At 41.5% G+C, this 27,776-nt stretch overlaps 1 protein-coding gene across 1 annotated transcript in view; it reads left to right on the forward strand.

Moving 5' to 3' along the window:
* Positions 1-27,776, forward strand: part of CACNA2D3 (calcium voltage-gated channel auxiliary subunit alpha2delta 3) — a gene marked incomplete at both ends in the record, with an annotated part of 779,660 nt that overhangs the window by 369,336 nt on the left and 382,548 nt on the right. The window contains 3 exons of the mRNA XM_080926621.1: positions 1,753-1,813; positions 1,905-2,055; positions 13,273-13,347. Of these exons, the coding sequence (XP_080782747.1) occupies positions 1,753-1,813; positions 1,905-2,055; positions 13,273-13,347 (287 nt within the window). The remainder of the gene's footprint in view (positions 1-1,752; positions 1,814-1,904; positions 2,056-13,272; positions 13,348-27,776) is intronic.

A 27,776-nucleotide genomic window follows, 5' to 3' on the forward strand; every position in this document is an offset into this window, starting at 1 on the left:
TGCAATATTTTACCAGTTGTATTTTATCTTTATACTTGATGACTTTTACATGGCCCTTTCTTACCCTTCTGCTCTCTAATATCTAGAGGGATGACCTTTAAAGTAGGACCCAGTGTAGGTAGAAGCATGGGTAAAGGGCTGGTAGAACACAGTGCCACTGTGGGGGACACAGTACCTATGTAGCAGTTTGGGGATGTTTTCTTGACCCAGCCTGTTATTCCCTTGGCGTGGTCAAGAATCCTGGCAATTGTGAGTTGAAAAAGAAGCAGTCAGTGGTGCATCCCAAATCAGGAACTCCACCCATGAAAAGAACCATTCTGATTTTTTCTCATCGTTTAAAATCTGTTTGAAGGCTTCTAGTTATGATTAGCACTGCTGGCTGAGAAACAATGATGTTCTAACTTGTTTTAAAGCAGTACTTTATTTTATTTTTAAGTGAATGAAAATGAATAAAATATTTATTTGCTACGTGTGTGCATGTGAGTACATGCATGCATGACCACATGTGTGCACATGTCACACTGTATATGTATGTGTGTAGGTCAGAGGACAGTTGAGGGAGGTAGTTGTCTCCTGCTATTATGGGTTTGGAGGATTAAACTCACACTGTCAAGCTTTGCAGTACATGCCTTTACCTGCTGAGTAATCTTATTGGCCCTGAAACAAAATAGCATTGCCTCAATTAGGGTTTTATCACTGTGAAGAGACACCATGACCAAGGCAACTCTTATAAAAGAAAATAAATATTTAATTGGAGCTAGCTTACAGTTTCAGAGGTTCAGTCCATTATCATTATGACTGGAAGCATGGCAGTGTGTAGGCAGACATGGTGCTGGAGATGAAGCTGAAAGTTCTACATCTTCATTTGCAGGCAGCAGGAGGAGACTGTCACAGTGGGTTACATTGACCATATATCACCCCACTGTCCCACCTTCACAGTGCCACACTTTCTCTGACAAGGCCACCCCCACTTCAATAAGGCTATAGCTCCTGATCCCACTCCCTGTAGCTGAGCACGCACACGCACATGATCTCTGAAGACCATACTATTCAAACCACCTCAATCAGCCTTTAAATAATAGGATTTCTATGGAGAATGCCACCCTTGGTTATGTCCTTGCTGGTTTTCAAACCTTGAGACTACAGTTGCCTGATAAGATTCTGTATGGTGATAGCTACTGTGGCTTCAAGGCCTGAGTTCAAAAGTCCTGGGTTTATTTTGCTGAATAACTAAAGCCATTTCATTTCACCACAGAAAGGCAGGCCAAATTTCTTAGCCTTAAAAGAGCAGCAAGAAGGGAACAACTGTTGAGTTGAGAACCTCAGATCACATGATTTCTCCCTAGTCTATGCTGTAGACATGACCTCACTAGGGACTGGTGATGGAGCCAGACACTGCCTAAAGACCTTTGAGTGGTGTCAGCATCTTCAGCACCTTGCTGGACTGTGCAATATGGTCTTGGCTTATTTCTAGCTGTGAAAGGGGCTGGCATTCCATCTTCTCTGTGGAGACAGCATCTTGCTGAGTCTGTCTATTCACCACAGCTTTCAGAAGCAAGTGGGTTAAAGCCCTGTTTGCTGCAGGCCTACCACCTGAGGGCACTTCCCAGAGCTGGATGAGCAGTCAGTGGGGAGCTGCTGGATGGTGCCATTTCACCCCATCTATTTGGTCAGCAAAGCAGAGAAGCCTTCAAGTACTACAAATAACCATTTGAAGTCTCAGGGTTTCTCATAAGCTCATTTTTCTTCTAGGGATTAAATGGGAACCAGATGAGAATGGAGTGATTGCCTTTGACTGCAGGAACAGAAAATGGTAGGCCATGCTTACATCTCTTCGTCAACTTTAGGAGAAAATTTGAAGAGAGGCCACAATTCATGGTTACTTAATTTTTCCTTCCACTTAGGTACATCCAGGCAGCGACTTCTCCAAAGGATGTCGTCATTTTGGTGGATGTCAGTGGGAGCATGAAAGGACTCCGCCTGACCATTGCCAAGCAAACAGTCTCTTCAATACTGGACACTCTGGGCGATGATGACTTCTTCAACATCATCACGGTGAGTGCGCCTGCTCTGTGCTTTCTTTGTCCTTTGGGTCACTTTCATCATTGCAATGTGATGTGCAGGGTCTCAGGGCAGAAGACGAAGGTTGGTTATATCCATGTCCTATCTATTCACTGAGTTGAGAAGAGTAGAGGGTCTTCCAGTGACAGCGAATGTTGTAGATTGCTTCTTTGATGTCAACAAGCAGCCTCTCCAGCCATTAGGGGACATGTTGGAGAATAGACTTAGCAAAAATGTCCTGTGAGTTGCTAGAATTTCTTACATGGAAGTGAACTTTAAGCTAAGCTCAACTCCATGTCCATGATGGTAGCATCAGGAAGAAGACAGGACCAAAAGGTGGTGAGTGGTATGCCCTTTCTTCCTCACAGCCACGCCAGGTGTTGGGGCCTGGCTTGGGCAAAGGAAGAGTTCAGATAGTGTGTGTGAAATGTCCATGGTCCAGAATTAGGCAGGTGGGGACCAGAGAGCATGTCAAAGCTGGCCAGTAATATAGACATGCAGGAGAGATGTATTCTGTTTCCCATTTGTAATTCTTCCCATTCTCTGGAGTTCTTTGATATGATTATCATGTCCCTTAAGACCCTACCCCCCTTTTAAAGACCTAACTCTCTTTTCAAAGACTATAGTCACAAGAAACTCCCCCCATAGTGCACAATGGGGCACTTGAATGTGGTGCACAGGTATACTTTGCCATATTTGCATTTGGGGCATGCTCTGGTAGCCAGTGGCAATGGATGCTGTGTGACAAGGAACACAGAGATTGAGCATTGTAGTTGAGACTACAACGTGTGCCTTTCCATACCTTTGGACAGACTGTTTTTTCATTGAGCCCTATGTTTGGATAGCCTTCTTCAGGAACAGAACACCAGCCTGTGTTCTCTAGGTTAAAGTATAGATGTTTAAGTGGCAAGAGTGTTGCTTGGGTGCTCATTCCCACATTCTGATGAGACCTCCAGACTAAAATATGTAACTGCAAAGCAAAGCAACCAATAGCTGCAGGTCTTAAAAAGCCATTGAGATGGCCCAGCAAGGTAGCCCAGTGAGTAAAGTTGCTTGCTCCTAAGCCTGACAACACTAGTCAATCCCAAGGACTCATAACTTCATACCTTTTCCTTGCCAAGTCACTTCTGCATGTGTGCGTACTTATGCACACACACACATGCACACAAATGTGCATCTGCCAAATAGATAAATCAAAGAAAGATTTCAAAGCTCTGAAGAACAGCTGGAAAAGGAAGAGACCATTATCTTCCTGGAGTGCAGAGCTTGTTTAAGACACATGTGCAGTCCCAAGGACAATGCCTAATGCACAGTAGTAGGAATTTAAATACCCATAGAATAAATAATAGTAGCTACTGGCAATAGACTACCCTCTGTGTGCGGCCCACAGCCACAGATGCCCAGTAGCTTACTACATTGACCTTTCACCTCAGCCCCGTGCACATGGCATAAAGGCAGAGAGGCATGGAGCAGCATTAGTCACTGTCTCCACCTGGAAGTCAGCAGAGTGCACAGTGAAGCCTCAGGTCTGACCTCACCATGCGTTTGCTCTCTTGTGCAGAAGTGGGGGGGATGTAGCTAGTCCCCTCAACCACCTTACCACAAAGACATTGAGTTCAGGGCCTCCCCCACTGCAGGAAGGCTTTCAGATCAATGCTATATTGGCTTTCTACTAGGAATCCCCTAGTTGCCATCCCCCATGTGGCAATGTAAATGTGGTTGGATCTCACATGTCCTGAAGCATTTATAGATAAGTAGCAGCAAATTCAAGACAATCTTTCTTATTAATCTTTAATTATGTCTCAGAGAAGTATCAGAAATTCACAGAAGAAGAGGAGCTAACTAATTACATCTCACATCCTTTATCTGTCAGAATTTATTGTTCAGTTAACAAGACCAATCACTTGAAGTAATCTATGTAAGTTCATTAAGATATACAGTGTCAAAGCAATAATGAGGAGAGGGTGATTAAGATAATTAAAAGGAGACAGCCAGCTATTACAGAAGAGATGGAGGAAAATATTTTTCTTTACCCTAAGTCATCCCCTCAGAGAATAAAGGCCACTGGAGGCTACCTTACCCCATCACTTTGCATCTGTTTCTTGATTTCCTGCAGGAATTAAAACTATCTGCAGAGTTATTGTGATGACTGAGAAGTCTGGATATTTTTAAGAGGAGAACCCTTTGTGATAGAATCCTGATCTCCATTCCACTATTGTTTAAGTGAATTGGTCAGATATAGTAGCAAATTCACATTGGAAGGCAATGGGCTAACCACAGAATTTCTACAGTGATTGCTTTCGAATGAAGAAAACTTGTAAATCTTTTAGACAATTCAGATTTTTTGATCTTCTTTCACTTGATATAATTATTTTAATTCAATTTTACTCTATCTAGGCACCCACATGCTTATAAATTTGGCTGCATGAATATTACCTTTGAATATCAGATGATAACCTTTAGGAGTCTGTTCTCTCTTTCTACCATGTGGGTCCCGGGGACTGAACTAAGTCTTTAGGCTTACTGGCAACTGTCTTTACTCACCGAGCTATCATACTGACCCAGGCCACATGTTTTTCCACAAATAGGATCACATTGTACAGAATACCTAAGACTTTGCCTCTATTCTCTTATTTTAATTAAATGTATACCTATCTATCTATCTATCTATCTATCTATCTATCTATCTATCTATCTATCTATTCATCTTCAGTTATAGTTGATATCAAGTGTTTACCCAAATCTCATTGTTGGCTGTAGAATTGTGTTATTCTTCTTCTGTGAGGCTGTCACTTTTATTTGAGATGCTGTGATGAGAAAGAAGCTTGCCATGGCTTGGAATACATTGAAGATAGAGTGTGTACGTTTATGAGGTTCGGTGTGCATTTTGTTGAATAATTTCTACATGTGAAGTTGTGACATCAGAAAGAACTGCATCAGTCCTACCACAGTGTCCACCAAGTAGGTTGTAAGTTTGCACACTTACTGACAGTTGGAGGGCCCCAGCCAGTGGTAGATGCAGAGGAAGCTAGTTGTCACTTCTACTGCCTTGAGTTGTGACTTCTGTTGCCCTGTGTGTCTCACTGGTTTTGCTTTATGGACTCTTATTTTCCTGCAGTATTTTCTCCTTCCTCCACCTTGCACATGTGTCTTCTTAATACAGTGTAGGTTTTCCTCAAGTCTGTCTACAGTAGAGAGTCACTTGCTGGAGGACACCCCAAGAACTAGTAATTGTTGGTGCAGATGGGTGCATCTGCACCTCTACTCAGAATCCCCTGCTTGCATGAATGGGTTGTTCTTGCTGAATGCTACTATCTGAGAGGGCAGTCCTTTGGTTGCCTTTCCTGTATGGTCAGCCTTCCTATGCTTGCCAGATAGATATTTGAGGAAGCATCTTAGAGAAAGTCAAGAATGCAGGTCTCATTTCCAGTGTTGAAAGACCTCACACAAGGTAGGTTTTGTTCAGGCAAATGTTATTTATCATTGCCTTTAATTTTCAGTGTCATGACGCAGGAGGACAGGAGGATATTGAAATAATAGGAAAGATGGTTCATGGCCATTTGAATCGGCTTTACATTTTATTGAGCTCATTGTCAAGTGTATCTTATATATTATAGTGGAAATCTCTTGATCTGGGCCTTTTCAGAGAGTAAGCATGAAAGGATAAATAACCACTATTTTATCTGTGATGGGCAGGGTATTGGAAAAACTCTGTCTAGAGCTAATGAGTTAACTGACAGAATTATAAAAGAACAGGTAGAACAGAGGGATTTGTGCAATTGGAGATAAAATTTGAGGTCAAATTATGACAAGAGAAAGCATATATTTTTTTTTTCTCATTCACTTTGAAGTCGTTCTCCAAGCCATGCATTAAATGAACAGCATTATCATAAAAATGAGCTTGCTAATTCCATATGATGCTGGAAGTTGAGAAATGGTTTTACAAAGAAGCCAAGCCAGGCATGAAACGGAACACTGCATTAACTGGGCTGATATTGTGAAATCAATTTAAAGGCCTCCTGCAGGTCCTGTTTGTGCAGAACAGTATGGAGGAGAGAATTGTTTGCAAGTTCATCCCAGGCATTTCTGATACCCTGTTTCTAATTCACAGCTTTTTCTTAGAACTAATTCTCCAGTACTCAGGCTACCATGGCTTTGACATTATAAAGCAATCAGTGCTGTGCCTGGGTTGGCTTTCCCTGCTCCTTGGTGCTGTACTACTAATTAAACCCCAGTTGTGTTTCTAATTTCAGAAGACACTTTTGTGAGAAAGAAGATGCAGGGATGCCTTGTGTTAGTGAAGATATTGTGTATTCCTCTGCTTCATTCTATACTTCCTACATCTTCATCCCAAAGGCCACTTAATTAAAAGTACAGCAGCAAAGCTATAAACTCATTTAATTGAATCTTCTTTGCATCCGATTCCTACATTCCAGGAACGAGGCAGCATTTTCATATTATGGGCTGTTTGTGGGACTTCAGATTATCTAAGATATACCTACATGTTTCTTTTTTTGTTCTTCTTGTTTATTAATCTGTTATTTCACATTGGTAAAGGTTTCTTTTTTAATTTTATACTTCAGATTGTTCCCCCCTCCGATTTTGTGTTGAGCAAGTTTTTCTACATTTTTACCTTTTCCTTTCCTTGTCGTTGTGATCAGTCTGTCTAATAAACATGGCTATGGGCTACATGTTAACTGTTCAGATATATAAGACAGGCATCTGCCTTATTACCCCTGAGATCCTGTGTGTGACTGGCTGGTAGGGAAGCCTAGGAGCAGATGCTTATGTCACAGTGAGACCAGCACCTTCTCAGAGGGAGCCTGGCAGGGACACAGAGAAAGCATGCATTAGTGGGAGAGTCCATAAAGATGTGTCGAACAAGGTGTTGAGTGGTCGGTATTTGAAGCACGGGAGACTTAGATGTAAGCCATGGGCTAGGTCAGAGATGGAAGGAGCTTACTGAGAAGGCAAGTACCATTTTCAGGAGTGAGCCTGGCCCTCCCTTCAGGAGAGAATTGAGAGTGTCTAGATCTCACTGGGATGGGGGGATGGCACGGAGATAACTGGGGCAGCATGGGGCTGGTACAAACAATTAGACTGCATTACGAGAGATAGACCTTGTCAGACAAGTCCAGTTGTCTATGTGCATGGCATCATGTAGAGTCTCTGCTTTTAAAGTGATGTAGGGAGAACTTCCTGAAAGCTTCTCTCTTCCAACTGTGTCTTTTCTCATCCCAGTGTCTAGGCAACTGATGGTCTTATCCAGGTAAGTCTGAAAGATGCATTGTTCTCCATCAGTATGTTGAGCTTCTGACATTTAGCTTGGGTACCTTAGCATCATCTAGAATCCAAAAGTGAGCTGCCCATGGGCCAGCCCTCAGGTAGTGCCATGTAGAAGCCAACAGGAGATTTGATGCCAACTACATGGCCACATCTTTATTCACAGATTTTCCCCAAGAGTATTCTGGCCATTCAAGGACTGAGGTTAAAGTTTGTTTTTCCTATTCGCTTTATTTCTGAGAATTGTTCTTTGCCTATGAAAGAAGAGAGGAGGAAAATGCTTACAGAGAGTGAGCAGAAGGAAGAAGAAGTGTAGTGTTATGTTTGTTGCTCCCTGGCCATGAGTTTGACGGTTGATCAAGATGGAGACATAGTCTCTCAACAAGAGAGAGAAATGTTAGAATATAGTCTAATATCTGAGGAAGATCATGGTGTCCTGGTGTGAGTTCAGAAGGACCCCTTTAGTATGAGACCCATTCACTTTTTATCATGAAAAAGAAGAGCAAATATAGAAATATGTTCATTTACAACTGTCAGCTCATGGAGCTGTAATGCCTTGTCCAAGTGACTCAGCTTCTATGTGGCAGGACTAAGGACTATTTGCGTGAACTCAAAGACAAAGCCACAAGGAAATAGGAAGGGAAAAGAAAGCTAACAGTGACTGAGACACCATAGGCCATGTGGATGGTTCTAAGCTCTTAAATTGGTGGCATTCCCTCAGCATGCAGTTGCATTGTTGGGCTAAATCTTTTCAGGGCTCCTCGGGTTCTCCTGCTCTACCAGAGAACTTCCTCAGCATCAGCAGGAAGCACTTGTTACTTTGGTAGGAGAGAGAGGTGGTTGGAGGCTTCTCGATAGTAGAGTACTGGCCATAGGAAGAGCTAAAAACAGAATACAGAGGAGGGTGAATTGTGGCTTCTTTCTCCTTGGAGTACTATCCTCTGCTTTGCCAAGCAAGAATAGAAGAGTTACTTATGGGCTGTTGTATATACCAAGGCTAGCATCACCACATTCAGTTATAAACTGATATGATTGTCTTCTACCATTAATTCACAAAACAAAAAAAATCTAGAAAATACTGGAGCTGGGGAAATAGTAGAATGCTTGCTGCTCAAGCACAAAGGTCCAATTTCAGATCACCAGGATGTGAAACCTAGGCACACAGCATGCACATAGTTATGTCTCTATAACTTTGGTGCTCCCAGATGAAGGGAGAGAGACAGGCAATTTATTGGCTATCCAGTCCAGTCAATCTATGATCTCCAAGTTCAGTGAGAGACTCAACAAGTAAGGTAAAGAGTGAGAGGATAATATCTAATGCTACCCTCTGCCATCACCATTCATACATCCAAACGGGCACATGTATATACATGTACACATCCAGAAGGACACAGGCATAGATATTTCTCACACATACACACACAATAAAATAGCAGCGGCATCCAGGGAGCATCTAGAAATATGTATTAGCTGAAAGTTGGCCAAATGGAGAGCTGCTGGAGCTTAAGAAACATCCACGTGCAGGGCATCCTTTGCAGTCCCTTGGGAGTTTGATGAGCTCATGTGGCCAGTGGGCTTTCTTGACTCATCAGTTGGGCATGTGCCTCTCCTCTCTACAGGTGGCCACCTCCACACCCCACAGTGGTACAGACCTGATTGCTGGGCCTGACTCAGTCCTGATGTAGTCTGGAGAAATCAGGAAACTGTAAGCTTGGATGATGCCCCCAACAAGCTGGCTGGTGTTCAGAGGAGTAGACGCCTTGGCTGTGGGTGCCATGCACTCAGGGACTGTGAGCCTGGTTCTGATTACTACACATGTACTTCCCTGATGAGGACAAAATTCCCTGGTCTTCTTTGCTTTTAAACCTTTCTACTAGTCCCTCCCTCAACATCTGCTAGCCTCTGTATTAGCAAAGTGAAGTGACTCAAATCTGTCACCTCTCTACATCTCCACAGGTCCACTGTGGTGGTTACCATAGTTAGGTGTAAGTACCAGTGTCCTCAGTATCACAGGACTTGGTACAGCCATCTAAACTCTAATCTTGGGCTCCACAACCACAGGAGTTGCCTCTGAAAGTATATGTTAGGGGGAGTGTTGGTGGGACTTTTCAAATTACCTGGAAAACAGTGGGCTATGAGCAAGAACAAGGCTGGAGAGATGACTCAATTTGTAACATATGCTTACCCTTTGGGCCCCAGGACCTGAGTTCAAATCCCTAGATCCATGTGAAGCTTGCTATGTAACACACTTTCATCTTCCCAGTGTTCCTATGGAAAGGCACAGGGGCATCTCCACAAGCTCCAATGCCAGCTTGAGTGGGTATAGATATGCCGTAATGACTGACAGGATCTCAACCTAGATAAAAAGGGAGGACTGATTGTTGTCTGATGAGGACATGTTGTCTGATACCTGTGGCATGCATGTGCACTCACCCTGACACACACACACACACGCACGCACACACACACACACACACACACACACACACACACACACACACATCATAAATACGTTATTTTAAAAGGCAAGAACCAAAGAAGGACCCTTAAGAACATTTAGATCTCTGGGTTACACTAGAGCTGAATAAATGCTCAAATGTTGCTTCAGTGTAGATTCATCTAATAAACCGAGGGAAGGCTCCAGAAGGAGGGCAAGTAGAAGCTTGGTCCTGTGGTTAAAGGGGTATCAGTGGCAGACCCACTTTGGTCCCATCTTGTTCTTGTCTTTGGCCTATGCTTTTCATCCTTTTGACACCTGGTGGCTACATCGTAGCCACTGCACCTGGACAAGAATAGCACTGAAAGGGAAGAAGGAAGGAGTAGGCTTATCCAGAAGGATTTTCTTTCAGTGACAGAAGTCTGAGGAAAACACACAAGAAACTTTCCTTGTATCCCATTGGTTACAGTGGTTCACTGACTAACCCTAGCAACAGAGAGGCTTTGGAAGCTAGTATCCAATAGAGCACAGCTGGATAGTTGTGACTGGCTAAGACCGCTAATGTTGCAAGGATTTGGTTCTCCTGAATCAAGACCTTCATTAGCAAGGGAGGTGAAGGAGAAACGAATAAATGTCTTCATCAGAGCTTTCAGTTTCTCTCCAAAGTGCAGGAGAACCTTGGTGAAGACCTTCTTGTTGATCCATGTAGGTGCTTCCTGAATCCAGAGGTAAAATTTCCTTCTAGAGGTCAAATGCCGTACTCTGTTTCTCAACAATAACTTCAGCAGAGAAGACATATCTTTGGGTTTCCATTGTTGTAAGAAGATACCATGACCAAGACAACTCTTATAAAGGCAAACATTTTATTGAGACTAGCTTAAACTTTCAGAGCTTCAGCCCATTATAATCCTGGCAGTAAACACGGCAGTATGCAGGCAGACATGGTGCTGGGAATGCCAAGAGTTCTATATCTTGTTCCAAAGGCAACCAGAAGACTGTCTCATGGCAGCTAAAAGGAGGATTTAAAAGCACACCCTCACAGTGACACACTTCTTCCAATAAGGCCTCACCGACTCCAACAAGGCCACACTTATTCCAACAATGTCACACCTTCTAATTGTGCCAATCCCTGGGCCAAACATATTAAAATCACCACAATACGTCTAACTTTTATTTAACTAGCAAGGATATACAAGTATAAACATAGTCCAGTGAATCATCACAAAATGACCATCTCCAGAAATAGAACATTACCACAGTTCCCCGGAACCCAGCCCCAGAACTAGTCTCTTTTACTATCCCTTTAGCAAAAATATCCACTACAGGAAAAGTTGCCCAGCAAGGAAAAACAGTCCTGAATTAGAGTCCTCACACTTGAGGGAAGGGGGTTGGAATGGTACACATCCAGTATTTCCTCTAGACTTCATAGTACAAATGAAAGTTTACATTTCTGAAACCAGAAACAAAGGCTTAAAGGAGACAAAGATGAGCCTGACAGGAAGCATAAAAAGGAGGCTCCAGGGCCCCGAGGACTTCAAAAATCCCAAAACTATGTGGCTTCAAGGTCATACATACTGTTTGGGTGTGAACCTGGACACTGCTCCCTGCTTAGTTACTGATGCTTTTCAGAGTTTTTGTTTTCCCCAGTTTCCCTGTCTGTAAAGAGTTTGGTATTTGAAATACTTGAGGCTGAGTCAACCTAAAAATGAAGCTTATCCTCAGTCTGGATGAAGGGAAGGCTTCATAGGAACTAACTTCCCAGAGCAGCATCTCACCTTTAGGCAGCTTCTCTGCCTGTGGTGCTGTGCATTCACCCACTGTCGTAGCAGCTACAGGTATATATCCTTGTACATATCCACAGTGAGTATACCAAGTTCGTCCTTTATTTCACACTGTGACTTGTGTGGATTCCCCATGGTACTCATTGATCACCGTCTAAAAGGTCAAATCTTTAGGCAGATTCTGTTCTAGAGTGGATGTGAGAGATGCTTCTTGTCTCTTCATGCAGCAACTCTGGGGTTATTTGACTGTTACGTTGGAAATGTCATGGTGCTTTCACTGAATGAATAGATTGTGGCATTTACTGTGAGCTCAGACTCATGCCCAGATTTACTTAGTTCAGGGCTATAATATGTCTGCTGCACAACTGGTCTTAACCAATCACAGCATTAAGGGGCCAGGAAGGGCAATCAACAAAAGATGGGATTTCATTGTGAACTGGGGGTTCCTGGTGAAAGGAAACTAGACATTCTATGAAATATGCAGAGAAAAGAGTTGACTAAGTACCTGCACCAGAGGTTCTTTCCCAGTGGGTATGGGACTAAACCAATCCAGAGAATGAGTGTCAACCAGGGAAAGCAGAAGTCAGGTATAGGCATTCCTGGCACAGTTCTCAGTGGTGAAGGTCAGAAGGAAAAAATGAGAGATGTGATAGATCAGCAGGGGATGTCTAGAACAATCAGAGCATGTTTTTGTTGTAGACTAATAGGTAAAGAAATTTGAGTGGTCAGCTGGTCCACATGTCCAGAGCCCATCAAAGCCCTTAGAAAGGTCATGTATAGAGGACAAAAACTAAGGATTTTATATCTAAGTCAGGGTTTCTATTCCTGCGCAAACATCACAACCAAGAAGCAAGTTGGGGAGGAAAGGGTTTACTCAGCTTATACTTCTACATTGCTGTTCATCACCAAAGGAAGTCAGGAATGGAACTCAAGCAGGTCAGGAAACAGGAGCTAATGTACAGGCCATGGAGGGATGTTACTTACTGGCTTGCCTCCCCTGGCTTGTTCAGCTTGATTTCTTATAGAACCCAAGACTACCAGCCCAGGGATGGCACCACCCACAATGGGCTGGGCCTCCCTCTTGATCACTAATTGAGAAAATGCCTTACAGCTGTATCTCAGGGAGGTATTTCCTCAAGGGAGGCTTCTTTCTCCATGATAACTCCAGCTTGTGTCAAGTTGACACAGAACCAGCCAGTACAAGTTATATCCTGGATTGCTGGGGATCCAAAGTGTTAGAAAGGGCAGGTATTGGCAAAGCCACATAGATAGTACACTGTATAGGTGGAGTAAAATAGCCTCTCTCCACCCTTCCTGGGTCACTGAGAATATCGAGCCCCTCCTTCCCTTTAGTACTTCTCATGTTTGACCAGTATGGGTATCTCTCGATTCTATGAAGCTGAGGCCGGAGTTGTACCACCCAATCTGCCTGCTCCATCATCTCTCTGGCATACAGTGGAGGGTGTGGAACTGCTCTCTGCATAACTGAACAGATGACCAGTTATCAGGATGCACCCTGCTGTGCTTCAGCCTTGGCTCCTTGGGCTTCTTTCAAAGAACTTTGCCTTTAGCACTTGATTGCCACTGTCTGGGTGAATGGATCCTGTGATTTTGCTCTTCCCATGCGGCTGTGTACCCTCTGACTCTTAACTTTTACCCTTTGGGGATCCTCATTCAATATTTCCTCTTGGTTGTTTCTCCCTTTTGCAGTATAATGAAGAGCTTCACTACGTGGAACCTTGTCTGAATGGAACGCTGGTTCAAGCCGACAGGACCAACAAGGAGGTAGGGATTGCCTCTGGGCAGGAGCATCAGAGATCTGGGGGCATACCCTCAACTCTGTTGTGTGATTGTTCACAATAGTTTTCTCTTAGTTCTTCGACTCTCCTTGCGTATGATATGTTCACTGTGGCTGTTGGAGCTCACTCCAGGTTGTAGAATGTTTACTGAGAAGCAAATATAAAATCATGGCAGGTGAATAGTTACATTTTATTCCACTCCCTGCTTCTCCTGAATCCACTGAATTGGCTTTGTTTCCTTCTTGCCAACAGCAGACATTGTATGCCCTCAGTGTCTTTGTTGGCATCACAGAAGATGGTTTTGAATGATATCTTGTTGAAAACTGAAATCAGTTCCTATTTCTTTTTTTCTCACTTGTTACAAAGGATTGACTCATCTTTGGGGTATCTTTTGTGATAACTTGTCCCATTAGAGAGTAAGCGTCACCAGAGAGAGATGATCTGCTACATCCTAAATGTTTCAAGAAAGGCTCATTTCATAAGTTCTGTTAAATACAATGAAGATGTGTTGGAAAATGGGATTCTTAGAAAACGGGATTGAAGGTTCTATTCAATTATGAACCTTCTAGAAAATTCCCCATAGATGATGATACATCTGTTTCCCTTGTAGAACTTTTTGATTTGCCAACCCAAATAGCATGCAACCATCATTCCTCTTCCATAGCACCTGTGACAACTCAGACCAGTAAAGGTTTAGCTGCAGCCTGTCATGCCTCAAGAGACTCATGGGTGCCATTACCCAAGTTTTTTTTTTACAAGAGATAATGAAAGATTTTATCTCTTCCTCTGGCGATCAGACTCCTATGAGGGAACAGAGGGACATGACCAAGGCTGCTTTCTGTGACACACTGGACAAATGCTACAGAGCAACCCTCCGGCCATTATTGGGAGAGAGGTTGAAAGTGTCTTAAAAGAAAGCAGAGGAAGAAGTTCTTTGCTTGGTAATCTTTGAGGGAGAGAGTCATGGGAGACTGGGAGAGATTCATTCCATCTGACACACAGAGGCAGAAGAAAATCCCCCCCCCACCACACACACACACTTCATGTTTACAAGGAAAGAATAAGTGCTTTCTCAAATTTGTATGAAAATGAGGAGCCTACGAGTTTCTCTAAGCACTGTCCCTCTGTCCATTGCCTGGATGAGGTTCCCCCCTTTTCTGATACTTCAGTGTTTGTCTCAGACAGGTACCAACAAAGGAAGTTTCTAACTTTAAAGTGAAAGATATTTAAATGATCAAAGACATCCTCTGGTAGCTTTCACAAAGAATAAGCATTGTGAAATTTGAAACTCCCTATAGCAGACTTCTATGATGATACATCTCTTTCCCTTGTGAGACTCTTTGATTTGCCAACACAAATAGTGTGGAAGAGCTATGTATCAATCAGGCTTACTCCCCTGAAAGCTGAAACTCTGTAAAACTCTAGTAAACATGTATATAATGAACCTTAAAGATATTCAGGAAAAGGCAAACTAACCAGGGGCTTTCAGACTTGAAAGTATTGAGGTGATTTAACTGGTTTTCTTTTTTAAAAATTAGTTTTATTGGATATTCTCTGTATTTGCATTTTAAATGTTATCCCCTTTACCCCCCACTCACATCTCTCCTTCCCCTCCCTTTGCTTCCATGAATATGCTCATACTCCCAATCACTCATTCCCTCAGCGCCTTGGCATTCCCCTACACTGGGAAAATGAGCCATCACTGGACCAAAGGCCTCTCCTCCTATTGTTGCCAGACAATGCTATCCTCTGCTACATATGCAACTGGAGCTGTGGGTTTCTCTGTGTGTACTTACTAACTGGTTTTCTTATTGAAACAATGAAAGAGAAAGGGTACATTGTTTGCATGAAGCATCAATGTAACAGTGGGTCTCCTGTGAAGTTGTAGGAGCAGAAAGAAGGGCAGCACTTACAAGTACTAAAATAAAAAAGTGATCAAGTGGAGGTTACAAAGGAAAGAGAAAAGAAGAAAACAATGAAGAAAGAAGTAATGAACCTCAAAATTGCCTCCTTAAAAAGAGTCAGTAAAATTAACGATTCTATGGGAAAACCAATGAAAGAGAGAGACAGAGACAGAGAGAGACAAAGGCAGAGAGAGAGAGACAGAGAGAGAGAGAGAGACAGAGAGACAGAGAGAGACAGAGAGACAGAGAGAGAGAGAGAGAGAGAGAGAGAGAGAGAGAGAGAGGAGAAATCAGAAATATTGGAAATGAAACAGAGACATCAGTAGAGATTCTTTAGCCATTAAGAAAACAGTAAAATAGGGCAGAGAGATTACTTGATTCTTAAAAACACCAGCTGCTCTTCCAGAGGTCCTGAGTTCAATTCCCAGCAACTACATGGTGGCTAACAACCATCTGTAGTAGGATCTGAGTCTGATGTGTGTGAACACAGAGAGCTCATATACATTAAATAAATAAATACATAAATAAATAAATATTGTAAAAGATAATAAAGGAATACCATAGACAGCTTTGAGCTTGTAATTCAACAACTTACCAAAAGTGGTCCAAATGTATCAAAGTCAGTCTAATGAAACAGACAGTTTAATAGTTCTATAACTATCAAAAGAAATTACTTGAAAATGTAAAAGCCCTCCCCTCAAAGACATTTCTAGGTCTTACTAGTAATTTGTAGTAAATACTTTAGGAAGGATTAATGCTAATTTTACATAATATCATTTAAAAAATAGAAAGTGTGTTCTAGTTTCAGCCCCTAAACAAAAGAGATTTAGGGAAAGAAATGATTTATTTTGGCATAAACATAGTAGTCTATTATTTAGAGAAGTTGGAGAAGGAACTTTACTGACAGATCCATGTTTAGCTCAGGACTACCTGCCCAGGGAATGGTTGCTAACTCACAGTGTGCTGGGCTGTCTTACATCATTTAACAATCAAGACTATCTCCCACAACAAGCCCATAAGGCAATCTGACCTGGGCAAACCCTCAATCAAGACTCACTTTTCAGGTGACTCTGGGATGTGTCAAGTTGATGCTTAGAGCCAAATGGAACATATTGAGGCATCACCATCTCCCCTTTCTCTTTTTGGGGGGTGGTGGGATTTCTCTGGTAAAATATATAACAGTAGAACAAAAGAAAGCAATAGTGTACCACCCAAGTAGGCTTCACTCAGAATATCCAAAATCGTTTCAACATCAGCGTCAAATCAATCAATGTCAGTCGGCTAATGACAAGAAGATATACGATTTGTTAGCCTAGCATTTGACTGGGAAAAAGCATTCGGTTAAAACCTAAGCCCATCATATTTCTGTTTTTTGCATTTTTTTTTTTTTTTTGTTTTTAAATAACAGCAAAATGAGATGAGATGTTACTTCCTCACAATGAAAAGGCCATTTGTAAAATAACTGGGCAAAAGTTTGGCCTGACTTTATTTAAGACTTTATTTAATGTGTATGGGTGTTTTGCGTGCATGTATTTCTTTATACCACATAAGTGCCTAAGGCCCACAAAGACCAGAAGAGGGGCATCAGATCCTCTGGTATTCATGTTACAGATGGTCTTGAGCCACCATGTGGATGCTGGCAAAGGAACCCACGTCCTCTGGAAAACTGGCCAGTACATATAATTCCCAGAACTCAAGTTAAAATTGAAAATCCAAGTGTAGTATTGTGTGCACTTTACAATCCCAGCACTGGGGTGTCAGAAAGGGGCAAAGCCTGGGACTCATTGGCCAAGCAGTCTGGCTTGTTTGGCAAGTTCCAGATCAAGAAGTCTCTGTCAGGCACACACACTCTTTCTCTTTCATGTGATCTCTCTGTCTCCACCTCTGTCTGGTTCTGTCTCAAAAAAAAAAAAAAAAAAAAAAAAAAAACAAAAAAAAAAAAACAACAACAACAACAAAACAAAACCAAAAACAAATCATGAGTAGTTCCTGAGGATTGACAACTAGATCTGTACTCTGTGCCCTCCCTCCTACCAATGGCAAATGTGGTACTGTTAAAAAGTGCCACCTTCATATGGACAGATTGACTTCTCCTAACTGCCTGTCCTTATACCTCCCCGTTTTTGGCTTGTATGTGTATGTTTGTCTACATATAAGTACACAGGGTATGCAGAGAACACAGACAGGACACCCACACTAATGTGACCAGTTTGCTTTAGAAGAAGTTGCAACACAGTTCAGGGAAGGGAGACTGTTCTTCACAATGAGAGACCACGGAAGCAATTCAACATCCATAGGAGAGCAAATGAGAAATTAACTTTGACCTACGCTTTACAGTGTATGAAAAATATATCTCAAGTGGCTAAACAAGTCAGGCAAAAACTGTTTAGCTATGACAGTCTCTCCATGAATGGTGAAGACTCGGGTTCTAGGGCTAGGCTGTTTGCAGGCCTGGAGAAGTTCTTCAGTCCTGTTACAAAATTACTGATTGCAGTTTGCTTTATGGTGGAAAGCAGCCTCTTTATGTTTTAAGAAGAGTTTCAGAATATAAAACACTTAGTATCCATTAGTATCCTAGATATTTTAAAGCAGAGGTGAGCTCTGTTGATCAGTTCAAACAGGTTTCTGGTTTTGTCATTGGTACCATGTTGGCCACGTACCTGTAGAACTCCTTTGGCAGCATGAGACACAGACTGTTCATTAAAAGCAGTGCAGATTAACATATACTCACTTAACTCTAGTTCCTAGGGATGGAAGACTGTACCCGAGGCCTCAGACCTCATTTCTGGAGCCATACCCTCTCCCTGACCGTGTCACCATGGTTCTTCCATGTGATTCTGATAGGGCAGGGACCCCATCACTAGGGATGGAGTGGACAGACAGCAAGCAGTCCAGTGTGGGTGTGAGATAGGTCTGTGTTCTACAGTCATGCCCGCTTTCCATAGGGAAAAGACTGTGCACCCAGGTTAGGGCTGAGAGGTGGGTAAAAGTGGTTCCTAGAATTGCAGATGAATGAAGGCATAAGCTGCTTAAGATGAGATTCACTCAAGGTTATTATTGCTTTGTTTTGTTATTTTAATAGAAGATCTGAAAAACACTGAAAATAAAATCTTGGATTTATTTATGGTTTTGCCAAATATATTATATTGTTTCATATAAAATGTTAGAAATGTGGTACCCTTTAATATACTTAAGATAATCAAAATGTGACAGAGTGAAACTGGGTAGTTTCTGATTGGCATTTCTCACTTGTGATTTCGGGACTGATGCTCTTGAAGGCAGCCCTGAACCTTTTCCCCATTCTTCTCATGTGATGAGAGCATTGTCACCTGCATGTCACCTATGTAGAACTGGCAATGTGAGTATCGGTCACAGTTGGTTGATTTCAACCAGAACTTCCCAATGCCTTTGGGGATGCCCACATGCTTCCTGACAAATTCTAGGCACACTGAGATATCTGAGCCTGCCCCTTTCCTACCATGTGGCCGTTCTCGAAGTGGATCCTGAAGGTTGAGCCATGAAAAAGGCATAAAGAACTCCTGGAAGGCCACATCTATGATGTGCTGTAGTTTGATCAGAGGGCCTGAAACTCAGAACATGGCCCTTTAAATCAAAACAGCATCTGATAGAATTACTTAAGGGACACAAGGAAAAGGAATGTGGGGATTTTAAAGTTTCTGAAAACAAAGCAAGAAGAGAGTGAAAATGTTGGTCGGTTTTGATCAAAACTGGCTTCCTGTGATTTTTGCATAAAATAAATAGCCGACAGCTTGGCATCCCTGGACAGGGGTCTGGAGGTTCTCTTAACTGGTTGGTTTCTTCTTCTAAAGGTGTGGTTTTCTGTCTGGAGGACATTTGCCTTTGCTGTTTTATATACTACATAACTGGCTTGTATTTTCTTTAAGGGAAAAGAAACCATGACAAATTGGGTGAGTCTGGAGTTCAAATGTAGAATTCAAACAAGAAAATTCACATTGTAATCTACTTCAGACCTTCTGAACCATTCATCAGGCCTTGAAATGAGCCTCCCGTGGTCTCTGCGGGGAGCAGCGGAGGGATAGGAGGGAGGAAGGAGGGTGATATGGTTTTTCTCTGGTTTTATAATGAAGATGTCCTGAAATCCACCAAATTTCATGGTTCCGTTTAAGATTCATTTGTAAATTGGCTGTTGCAGAATCAGCCAATCTTAGAGAGCCATGTGACCCCCATCTTCTCTGGTGGCTCTCATTCTTTCCCCACCCCCAACCCAGCATCAGAAGACACAAAAGCTCCTTGGCCTAACAAAAGGACCCAGCAGAGTTGCTGGGTTTTCTAGTTTCTTCAGTCCTAGCTTCATTGAAGAGGGCAGCAAGGATGCTGAAACACCCTTGGCTGTGGGAACATGCAATGTGCCAGAATGCTGTATAGCACTGTTTTGAGGGTGAGGGGGCTATGCGAATAATTGGCTGTTCTGCACATAAATGAACATTGCCTGCTCAAATACAAAAGGGCAAAAAATTTGTTGAGAGAACAAATGATAACTCACTTTTATTCAATTCATTACATTTCATTAAATTCAAAACTAGTAAAAGGTATAAGAAGTGCATTGCTTTATAAACATCACAAGTGCCTAGAAATAAAGAGAAAAACAAAAAGAAAAGAAATTAGGAACAATTTAGGTACAGTTATATAGAATTTCTAGATCTGGTCACTTAATATTCAATGTACATAATTTAATAAAAATAGCAAAAACAAGAATAGAGTGCACATAGAGAGACAGGATAACAACAGTGTATACTTAACAGTAAACTGCTATTGTAAAATGGTAGTTTCTGTTTTGCTTGCTTTAAGCTGTAAGAGATGGGAGGGAGAGAGGAAAGGAAAGAGAAAAAGGCATCATTTAAGTAGTCCATCTGACATATTTCTGTATCATTAGTGTCTTTATATTGAGCACACATTTGCCATTGGAAATCAGTATTTTACCAGTAATTTCACATTATTGAAAATCATGCAAAGATTTCAAACAAACAAGAATGGTAACTATTGATCCGTTCAGTTCTGTCCAGGTCTAAGGACAATTTCTAATTTACAGAACGATTTTCCTTTTCTCGTGGGCAATTTTTTTTTTTTTTTTTTTTTTGCTTGTCAAGGTCAAGAGATACATCCACAGACTGCTAAATCCATATTACCAGGTTACCTAAAATCACGTGATAAAGGGCAGGTCACATGATGCAGAGATCTTGGTTGCTAGATACATGTATCACAATGTTCATAGCAGCTCTATTTATAATAGCCAGAAGCTGGAAAGAACCCAGATGTCCTTCAGTAGATGAATGGATACAAAAATTGTGGTACATTTACACAATGGAGTACTACTTAGCCATCAGAAACAATGACTTAACCAAATTCTTAAGAAAATGGTTGCATCTAGAGAATATCATCCTGAGTGAGATAACCCAGTCACAAAAGAACAGACATAATATGCAGTCACTGATAGTGGGATGCTAACCCCAGAGGCTCGGACTGCCCCAGAAACAACTCACAGACTGTATGAAGTTCAAGAAAAAAGGAAAACAAAACAAACAAACAAACAAAAAAACGTCATGCTCAATCCTTACACACCAAGAATATGTTGACTAATTCCGGGTTACACCCTGTTTTACATGTACTTTTTGCTCATTGTAAATAGTAAGACCTTAATGCAGAGTATCAAACCTTAAAAAAAAGAAAAAAAAAAGCCAAGCGCTGACACAATTGTATTTGTATATATTTATGCAAAAATGTTTAAAAGTTTTTTTTCTTTTATCTTTATTTTTTAAAATAAAGTTTAAAAAAGAAAAGAATCTTGGTTGCTGCAAGGCAGCCTTTCAGAGAAGTTAGAAAATGGTGATCTGGGAGCTGTTTCTGTGAGAGACTATTCCCAGAAATTCTTCAAATATTACTTTTTATATGTAATTATCTATTTATATGAATTTAGCCAATGCACTTATTAAAAGTAACCAGGTTGCCACCAGGGGACTACGTATGTTAGGCCATGTGTCAACATATAGTTTGGCTTAAAACTGTCAGTCTAGGGCAGTTCTGTTGTCATTGTGTTTATTTCTACATCATTGTGCTGGAAGTAATGTGACTTTTTGTATGAATCTAGGTTAGAAGCCAGAAAGCTGGCAAATATTTTGGTTTATGTGGCCATGGAGTCTCTGCTATAATGACCAAGTTTTATGATTGTAGCACAATAGTGACACAGACAATTCATAATGAATGGTTCTTGATGAGTTTCAATAAAACTTTATTTACACAGATGGATGGTAGACAAACATGGTCCAGCGATGATAGTTTGCCCATCCTTGGTGTAAACCGTGAGACTAGAAGATGTGTTAGCATATGTGGATTTTGCATAATTCAGCTTTAATCCTTTCAAAATGGAGAACATGGAAATCAGAAGCCTCCTTTCAGTTCTCAGCCTCCTTAGCAAATGAGTGTTTAGGGGGAATTTCTACCTTGGATGGAGTTTCTTCCTTGAATAAACTCACCAGTTAATTGATTTTTTTAAATTTAACTGCTCATCCGTATTTATCTGGGAGGCAAACATAAGGATAGGCATTGTGTGTGTGTATATATATATATATATATATATATATATATATATATATATATATATATATATATATATATATGTATGTGTGTGTATATATATATATATATATATATATATATACATATATATATATGAAATAATAGTAAATCACACAATATAGATATAGCACCTTGGGAGTTTGAAATCATGCTAGATTCTCATGATTACTATCATTGTCACCAATGTATACATCACCAGTTTTAGTCCCCAGCTTATTTGGTCAGCTCATCGGATGCATAAAACATGGAGATGCTGATTGACCTGTGCAAATAAACATTGTAAATACAGAGAAACACCAGTCACACACATCTGAAGAAGCCCAATATCACACACCTGTTGCCTTCCAGAGCAGGTGGAATTATCTTTCTTACATAACTCAGTGTTATTTCATTCTTTTCCAGTTGTGACGTATGGAGAAGTAAAGCCTGGTTCTGAATTATGGGCAAACAGTAGGACATGTTTGAACATGGCATGATGTGTTTGGTAGGATATTCCCATGGCACTGTGGCATCCACTTCAGTAAGAAAGAACATAACTGTGTGTAACATAAAGGATGTGACATGTGCTCATTATTTTCACCTGGGTGGAAATCTGTTGAGCCCTTTATTTCAGATTCCTTTGCATGTGGACAGGCTTGCTGAAAGTCTCTCCCTCCACCCCTGCTCTTTCTACTCCCCACTTCCCTCTCATTCCTCCCCCTCTCTCCCCATACAACACAGCCTTTCATGGAAGATGACCTCACATTACTGTTAATGTAACACCTTAACAGGCTGCATGGAATTAGGGTCTGCCTTCTATTAAGAGAACTATAGGTATTCACAGACCTCTGCTTTCCTTTCTGTATGGTCCATGTGAAAAAAGTTAACGAATTAACAAAGATAAGTCTAAAAATCTTGGCAGGCAAAACAATGCACTTTCTTCCATATGGAGATTCCTCCATCAGTGCTGTACAGAAGCCTGGAGGCCTGTCTTCTAGATTTAATTACTCTACAGGATTAAGCCTGTTGAGAAACCTGGTTGAGATGAGCTATGAACATCGCTGGAGGCCTTACCCAGGCATGATTTCACTTTATTCTGTTCCTCCGGACTGAGTCTGGGAGCCAATTTGATGGGGGGGGGGGGGGGGGCTAGGTGATGGGGGTAGGCATAGCTCCCAAAACCAATTCATCTGAACATTAACTGCTCCTACATGCATCACATGGCACAGTTGTGGCTGTGTGTGTGTGTGTGTGTGTGTGTGTGTGTGTGTGTGTGTTTGTGTGTTGGGGAGGCATGCAGCATCTCTGCCTCAGCTGTGATCACTGAGCCTGGGAAGCACCCAGATGCCAGACCCAGATTCTGTGTTCTGCAGGCCAACATCCCTGGCAACCTCATCCAGCTGGCCTTGGTACAGCTCACAAATGCTCAGTCCTTCAGCCTCCCCAGACATGTTAGGGTTGGCAGTTTATGCTGCAGCCGTTTCCTAGGAAGGTGCCTGTTGTCTTGCCAATGAAATGCCCATGTGATGTGTAGTTTATCACACATCCTGGGAGAGGAACAGTGAGAGACAATTTGCTCACTTGGGTAGAAGTCTGTAAATAAAGGAAGTATAATGCTAAAGGCATCTGTGCATGGTACAGAGATTCTTTCCTATATTTCCAGAGGGAAGTTAGCCTTTTGTTGTGAGTTTGTAAAAATATTTGCCTGGAGTCTAGCCGCTTTCTTGGGCATTTGCTTTAAAATCTCACTGGGTTGTTAGATTAACCTCATTTAACAGCCAGCTGGAGCTGGAAGGGAATGTCCTGCATTGGATCAGCATGCCCCATTCAGAGCTGGATTCTCATTATCATTGCACTTAGGGGGCAGAAGCCCAAAGCCTGGCTGTTCCCCAAGGACTCCTCTGGGGTGTACACCCTGCTGGGTAAAGGAGGTAATGGCTATGCTGTGATGGACCCAGAGAGCAAACTTACAAAAGTGGCCTCTTTCTTCTTTATCAGCAGTGTGATGAGCCTCCTGCTCTCTATTTCCTTGGTGGGAAGGGGAACTGCAGGCTGAAGAAGTAGGTCTTCCATGGAGCAGTTTGCCACCAGCAGCGCAGACTGACATCCAGGGTATGGTAACTTGAAGAGGAATGGTCCCCAGACTCTGGTGTTTGAAAGCTTAGTCCTAAGGAGTGGCACTATTAGGAGGCATGGCCTTGTTGGAGGCAGTGGGTCACTAGAATGAGCTTTGCAATCTAAAAAACTCAAGGATGGCCAGTGTGTCTAAGTCTCCCTCTGCTGTAAATAGAAATGTAGAATTCACAGCTCCTTTTCCAAGTTCCAGTTCTGCTTTCACGCTGTCATGCCTCTTGCCATGACAATCAATGATGGGCTAAACCTTTGAAACTGGAAACCAGCTCCATCTAGTTTTTCTTTATAAGAGTTCCCGTGGTCATGGTGTCTTTTCACAGCAGGAGAAACCCTAACAAAGACAGAACACCTCAGATGTTGCTTCTTCCGAACCTGGGCTTGATCATCCTGCCCAAATAATTTATTCTGCATTGCTTATTATGTCCCCAGTGAAATTTAGTGTTTTGCTGGGCTGTGTCTTATGTGGTACTCATATAATGTCCCTGGATTCTTATACAACAGTGGGCTCCCTGGTAGCTGAGACCTCACACAGCACATTTTCACTATGTTGTAGAAGGTTCACTATGGTCGTATTTGATTTGTATGAGCTTATATGTCTTGACTTAAATGTTACTTTCTGGATTCTCATTCTGATTATCAAAGTGATAGATGATAGCATTAGTAGCCTGAGACCCAGCCATAGCTCAGGGGGCTTCGAAGAGATTGGGCAAAGCCAAAGGAGGCCTTTCTATTATTCCCAGAGTCCTACCTAGGTGAGCTATTTTGTCTTGCCATCCCACTCATAGGAAGTGATAGGCTACACATCATACTGGCAATTCTGTACCCAGCAATGGCTTCTTCCTCAGAAACACCTTCAACATCATCTACCAATCCCAACTTGCCTGGGCCTGAGATTCCCTTTATTAAGTGCAGAGACTTTAAGCATGGAACTGTTGGGTATTTTCAGCAAGCATCTTGGGCTGGTGATGGTTTACTCACCAGCCTACTATAAGGTACCACAACTCATGTTGCCAGCACCCCTCATCCCTGACAAGCCCCACCTGCATCTATGTGAACTCAGGCATATTATGAGCACAATACTCTTGGCATCATTGTCCATCACATCTGTAAGAACTGGAATTAAATGACTGACTCTTTTGAGGGTGCAAATTAGTACTCACTCCCGTGGTCAGGAGCTGTTCTCTAAATATATTCCTTTTGCCATGATCTCTTATACAAACTAATTTTAAAACTACTACCTTGAGTGAATTATGGAGAATTCTTTAGCCAGTTGCTAGTTGAAAGGAAACCTTGCTCTATGTTGTCACAACCCTAGAAACTGAAGCTAGGCATCCATGAATACTGGTAAACATTTGTGTAGAAACAGAGACTGAAGCTCTGTGATTGGAGACGTTTTCTTACCACCCCTGTCTTTATGTAGCCTAACTTAAGCCTCTGTAGACATCAGAGTGGCCACATAATTTTCAGTACTAACCACAGTCTGGTTATAGTTAGTGACTATCAAAACACATGTTGAGGCTTAGGACTTACTTATGAGCACATAAGTCTGAAGAGACCTTAAGGTCTTTCTAGCAGTACTGGATACACAGGGACGGTTTACCTTTGTGAGCTAGTGGGCTGTGACACACTGAACTACTCACCTTTCATCTGTCTGCTTACTTGCTTCTTCACATAGATGAACCTGAATCCCCTGCCAGGAGCTAAGTAGACAGCACCCATACTCTTAGATTTCTGAAACCATGAGATAAAATAAATCTTTCCTTTATGAATTACTCAGGAACAGGTGTTCCACTAGAGCAACAGAACACGGACAGGGTTTAAAACAGAATACAGGTGCTTCTTGCTTATTGAATGTAGAGATATTGAAGATGTCAGCAGAGCATTAATTAAGAGTAGGACCCTTCAGAGCATGGGACACATGTGGCTATACAGGTTGCATGACCAAGAAACCTCTAAATTTGCACTGAGTTTTATTAGCTCTGATAATAAATATTCCTTTTTCTACATATCGATTAGGAGCCTTCTAAAAGTATTGAAATTATGCTACTAGATCAAGAATCCTCAATTATGGCAGGGATTTTTCAAGGTATGCGGACAGTTTTAGGAAGCCTCATCTTCGCAATCATTTTGAAAGGAGGTACCTGGCTTCTTCCCATCTTGTAAAAAGTCTATCTTTCCACTAGAGGAGGCAGTTCCTTCTTAGCTCAAACCCTAACAGGTACCCACCACTCCAAACCCAAGGGACAGGTATCTAATGATGACTTCAGGGTTAAGATTCCAAAATATGGAAAATAAGGACATCTTGAAAACAATAATCATCCACAGCAATTTTCTTAAAGATTTGTTTATTTCTATGAGCATCATCAGATGCCATTACATATAGTTGTGAGCCACCATGTGGTTGCTGGGAATTGAACTCAGGACCTCTAGAAGAGCAGTCAGTGCTCTTAACCACTGAACCATCTCTCCAGCCTGAGGATTTTTTTCAAATGATACTTTTACACAAAGACAAATTTTATTTATAATATGAATAAACAAAAGGAAGAAAACTGTATGTTGTATGTGTTCTTGCTATCAAGAATAGGCAATTGCTTATTTTGTGTGTATTTGGAGGGCTGTCCATTTTTTTTCTTACAGTATATTTTATGTAAGTGTCTCTTAAAAGCAACAGTAAATTGAAATAATCTTTCTAGGCATTTATAAGTTCATTTACAGTATTTTATATGACTATAACTCTCCATCTTCCTTATTGGTAAATATATAGCATACTATTTTTTATGATATAGTGTTGTGATATACATAGTCCATATAAACATTTGATTATTTGCTTGACTGTTTCCTTTGGGTAAAACCATGGAATTGAAATTGGGCCAAATAATATCTAAATTTTGTATGCATATAAGCTTTTATATTCTTGTTAATATTTAAAAAACCTAATTTGAGAGAAATTTATCTTTCTCAGGCCGAACACTATTGGGGCTTTGAGAGAATGATTATTAGCAAGACTGACAAAGGTGTTTTGTGTATGTGTGTGATAGGCATCAGGCTTAGTAACAAAGGCCAGTCCCCAAAGATAGTACTTACACAGTTCCATTCATATGCTATGCTCAAAATTGGATGCCCAAAGTGGAGGCTGGGGAGATAGCTTGGGGGCTAAAGGCACTTGGTGGTACTGTTCAGGACTGAAGGTCAATTCTCAGAATCCACACTGGGTAGCTCACAACCACCTGTAATTACGTAATTACAGCTCGAAGGAGATATAATGCCCTCTTCTGGCCTATGTGTGTACTGTACACATTTGTGCATACACATGCATACTGCCATGCACACATAAATAAAATTAAATCCTTAAAAGACTCTTTCAGTGATGCAGAAGGATCAGTGGTCACTAGAGCTTAACTGTGGAGCAAGGCTGTGATGCAAAGAATTGAGGAGAGGGCTTTGCTTTTCAGTGAGTGGAGAGTTCCCTCTGTCCCCTGATGAAGGTGTCATTTCGTGAACCTGTTTGTGTGACAATATTGAACAGTCAGAATGCATGCATAAAATGAGCACGGAAACTGATGAAATCTGGATGAGGACTGTAGCTCACTACACACTGCAGTGTCACTGCCAGCTTCCTGATTGATAATTGTTCTTCGATGGAGATATTATCATCAGGGGAAGTTGGGGTCAGGGCAGAGAAACTGGTACTAGTTCTGGAAAGTTCTGCAAAATCCTATGAATTCTAAAAAATTATTCCAGATGAAACGATTATAAAAATGTCCTTAGGAACATCTAAAAAGTT

The sequence above is a fragment of the Micromys minutus genome, assembly GCF_963924665.1.
Source record: "Micromys minutus genome assembly, chromosome: 12".
Taxonomy (NCBI): domain Eukaryota; kingdom Metazoa; phylum Chordata; class Mammalia; order Rodentia; family Muridae; genus Micromys; species Micromys minutus.